This window comes from Sorex fumeus, unplaced genomic scaffold (assembly GCF_029834395.1).
Source record: "Sorex fumeus unplaced genomic scaffold, SorFum_2.1 ptg000034l, whole genome shotgun sequence".
Lineage (NCBI taxonomy): Eukaryota > Metazoa > Chordata > Mammalia > Eulipotyphla > Soricidae > Sorex > Sorex fumeus.
The window spans coordinates 11,450,489-11,455,098 of record NW_026606091.1 but is presented as its reverse complement, the minus strand read 5'-3'; the positions used below and the strand labels follow the sequence as shown (position 1 = coordinate 11,455,098).

Genomic DNA, 4,610 nt, shown 5'->3' with positions numbered 1-4,610 from the left:
GTAATTCCTGAGTGCAGAGTCAGGAGTAACCCCTGAGCATCACTGGGTGTGACCCAAAAAGCAAAAATATATAATTTACTCTGTGAAAAAGTTAAAAAAAAAATACTCACACTAAAGAAACTTTAATAAGCTTGACTAAATATTTAGAAAGTACATTTTGTTACGTGAAACTTTGAATAATATATAATGAGAATAGTAGGTGGTCATATTGGATAATGGATCAGCAATTGTCTCAATGAAGTCTTACAATGAAGCAAGTTTTTTGGTTACTTCCTCAAACAGCAACACAATAGGGAAAGTGGAGGAAATGCCCCGTGAACACTATGAAAAAAAAAATCTCATATCTAAACTCAGAGAAATAATAGCCTTAGAAAACAACATTAACAAAAGAGAACACCTTTCGAAACACATGCATGAGAGACAAACATTCACCAGAGTTAGAGCTTTATTAGGTCTGCATAGAGATAAGTAGTATATTCTGTCTTCATCATGATTAACAAGCACTTCTTTGAAGTTTTTCTGGTACTACTGACCTCTTCTACTGTTTTCTCCCTAGAACTGGAAACGGTTCTTGTCCAACAACGGAGAATAAACAGAGAGAGTTTAAAACTCTTGAGTAGATTGTTAAGCTCGTCAATTCAGCAATGTCTACCACACAGGAAAAACTTCCTGCTTCCCCTAAAGTCTATGAATCCTCACCGCCACCAGATGGGACGTTCACTGGCCATTCTTCAGGAAATGCTTCAACAGATCTTCAGTCTTTTCAGGGCAAGAACTTCTCTGGATGACTGGGAGCAAAGACACACGGAGCAGTTCCTCCTTGAACTTCATCAACAACTGGAATACCTGGAAATGCTTCTGAAATCGGAAGCAGAACAGAAAAAAGGCACCTTGAGTAATGAGAACCTGAGGTTACAGGTTAAAATATACTTTCAAAGGATCCGTGATTACCTAGAAAATCAAGAATACTGCAGCTGTGCGTGGGCCATTGTTCATGCTGAAATTCACCGATGTCTCTTCTTTGTATTCAGACTCACAGGAATGCTGAGCAAACAAGAAATGTACCCTTGAATGATATGAAGCAAGAGTCAGCTGCAGACTCTAAAAATATATGGTAGGTGAAGGAATGGAAGAACTTTCCCAGACACTCTTTCTTCTGTCTTTTTAAAAAGCAGGGTTGGTTTGATTTGCTACACATATCTGTGTTTTCAGATTATATATATTGTCTAGATTTTATTCTGTAATGTCAGTTTATGTTTTCTGTCCATCTGAAAGTTTTATAAGTTCAAATGGATTCATTAATACTTTACAGTTGGTTTTTAAAGATTCATATTGGAGTAAAGTGGCTGAGTAGATATAATGAAATAATGTTTCCTACGTCATAATACTTTCATTCACATGTAACATTCATTCAAATTATTTCTTTGCCAAAAAGTGACCAAAATCAGTGAGGAATACTAAGAATAACTTGTGCTGAAAGATTTAAAATTACCATTACACAAAAATTTTTGTTGTGGATGACACAACGAAACATGGCCAAAGGACATGAATATGCAGTTTGCAGACGGGGAAAAATAACATGAACAAGGTTCAACCTGACTCATAGAAATAAAAAGTGAATGATATAATTTAGGTGCAAATTACAAAGTTTTATTTATAAAACATTTTTATATGGAAATTTTGGACAGGGATGTTCTCATTATTTGTGAGAGCACTGGATATTGGTACAATCACTCTGGAGACACTGTCGCACTGTAGCACTGTCCTCCCATTGTTCATCGAGTTGCTGGAGCGGGCACCAGTAACATCTCACAACAAACTGAGAGATTTGTTGTTGCTGTTTTTGGCATATCGAATACCTCACAGGCAGCTTGCCAGGTTTTTCTATGAGGGCTAGATACTCTTGATAGCTTTCCAGGTCCTCTGAGAGGGACGGAGAAATCGAACCTGGATCGGCCGCGTGCAAGGCAAAGGCCCTACCTGCTGTACTATCGCTCTGGAGGCAAGTTGATAAAAACCTGTCAAAATTACAGACATCTATAGTCTTTGATCCATTAATCCTATACCTAGAAATATGTCCTACAAAATTCTTGCATCTTTGAGAAATAATTTACATGTAATATTGCTCACTGCAACTTTGTTTATAATACAAAATATAGGAATTCATCCAATTAAGATGCTTGAGGCATATTCCCACAAAAGAACACAATACGTTAAGATAAAGGAATAAAGGCCCTCTTCGCACACTAAAAAAAAAAAAAGATAGAGTACAAAATAGGCAAGATGCAGAACAGTTTGTATAAAATGCTACATCTGAGACTAAGATATAAAATCAATTTTCTATTTGGCGTTCCTCGCATATTAAAAAAGAAGAGATAAACAACTGTAAGGATTACCTTTATTGGGGGATTAAGAAGAAACTACAGTGAAAGACAGGGGTGGGAAAGGATTTAGAGCATATTTATCTATTTTCATTTTTAATTATGTGAATGTTACAAAGAAACTATAAAATTATTATGAATAAGATAGTAACTATGATAGTGAAATTAAAGATCTCTAACAAACTACAGTTATCAGAAACATTTAGAGGGGACTTTTGCAGGTGAAAGGAAGTGCTAGGTGGGGGCGAAAGCAAGTGCTGAAGGAGCCTGCCCTTGGTTGGACAGGGCAACCTGCCAAGGACACGAGCCTGCTTTAAGGAGGCACTATTGTTAATGGTCATCTTGCCCCATTAGCCAGGAGCTCTCAGGAATCTTCGTGGAACAAATGTGGGCGCAGAGAAACTCATGCCTGGTGACTTGCCAGCAGTCATGGTGAGTTTTGTCTTGTGTGAGAGATCGTGACCTGGCTTCAGACCTAGGCTAGTTCCACTGCTAGTTCCATGTGACATTCTTCTTCAGAGTTTTGGTACAACTGAATGTAACAGTTTGCTGAGAAACAAATTCTATTTCATTTTCTGTTTAATGACTGTAAATGAGTAAGTGCCCACTAGATGGGACATACTTCTAGAATTTGAAAGGGAGGAAGAAGAATGAAGTAGGAACCCAAGTGGGAGGTGGAGGCTGTTGCAGGAGTGGAAGGAGGCACCGGGGACCCAAATGCTGGGCAGAGTCGGGCAGAAACCTGTCGACTGCACCTTCCAGCCCACACTTGACCTATTTACCCTCACGTTCATGCAGAGAGAAATGAAGAGAAGAAGCTGCTTACGCTCAACAGCAGATACAGGTCATTTTGCAACTTGTGGTCTATAGAATTGTTATTGTTGTTTTTATTTATTTATTTTTTAAACCAGGAACTTTCCAGAAGCTAAGCTTTCCTTTGACACAGTAGTCACTTTTCTAATGAACCTTGCAAGGTAGTTTCTGATAGTATTGTCTTTTCTCAGGTGAGAGTTAAGACTTATGGTGAAATAACCTGCTCAAAGGAACAACATAGCATGCAAAACACTTGCAAGGCCTGAGAAAAGCACCCCTCCTAAATAGCCTGCTAAAAAGTTGATAAGGTGCTCTGAAAGGCATTTTGCAACAGCATCTTGAGAGCAGCAATATTGGTTACAATTTGCTCTCTTCACATGGATGTGGGCTGGAGCAATAGCACAGCGGGTAGAGTGTTCGCCTTACAAGCGGCCAACATGACCGACCCGAGTTCGATTCCTCCGCCCCTCTCGGAGAGCCCAGCAAGCTACCGAGAGTATTCGATATGCCAGACACAGTAACAACAAAGTCTCCAATGGAGACGTTACTGGGCCCGCTCGAGTCCTAAAATTATAAACAAAAAATTCTGCCCCTGGACATTTTTTTTCAAAGCACTAAAGAGAACTGAATGGAAGATCTGCCTAGTGGAAATTCAGAACTGAGGGAAAACGCTAATTTAGAAGCTAATACCAAAACTTTACATGCAGATGTTTTCCCAAACATTTATAACATCGAAATCCTTTCTGTGCAATTGTCTTACTGCCTTCCACAAAATACTCATTGCTTCCTTTTAAATCTATGTCTCCCTTTAAAACCTTTAATACCAGAGTTTTAAAATTAGAGATCTCCCAGAAGAGCTTTATAAACTCGGAACCCTGGACCTGGGAGAGAACACAAAGGATAGAGCATATGCCTGGTATGTCCAAGCTCCCAAGTTCTATCCTGGGCACTGCATGGCCCATGCGTGGTCAAGCACCTCTAGGTAAGTTTCTCAGTGAATGACCCCCAGCCCCCAGAACTGGGGAGGCCACTATTAAAAATAAAAAAAAGCAAAACCTGCTAGTAGTATGTGGGGAACTCAGAGTAAAGATTTATTCTGCAATATTTATTCACTGGGTCACCTGAGCTATTTTCTTGTTACACTTAACATCAATCACAATCACAACCATCCTGTTATTCATCGATTGCCTCAAGCAGTCCCCAGTAATGTCTCCTTCATCCCAGCCCTGAGATTTTTTAAAAAGTGCCATATTCAAGGCTCTTTCAGAGTTAGGAGAATGAGACCCTTCATTGTTACTGGTATTTGGCATATTGGGTACGCCACGGGGAGTTTGCCAGACTCTGCCATGTGGGCAGGTTACATTCGGTAGCCTGCCAGTTTGTCCAAAGTAGAAATGAGATGAAAAGATGTCACTT

General features: G+C 39.5%; 1 protein-coding gene across 1 annotated transcript; it reads left to right on the top strand.

Moving 5' to 3' along the window:
- Positions 1–489: 489 nt before the first annotated feature.
- On the top strand, positions 490–1,071 carry IFNE (interferon epsilon). The gene has a single exon (XM_056117405.1). The coding sequence runs from the start codon at positions 490–492 to the stop codon at positions 1,069–1,071; it is 582 nt and encodes a 193-aa protein (XP_055973380.1).
- The last annotated feature ends 3,539 nt before the right edge of the window (positions 1,072–4,610 follow it).

What these genes read in the sequence shown, in the direction of transcription:
- IFNE (XM_056117405.1), top strand. Translation starts at nt 490, where the DNA reads ATGATTAACAAGCACTTCTTTGAAGTTTTTCTGGTACTACTGACCTCT.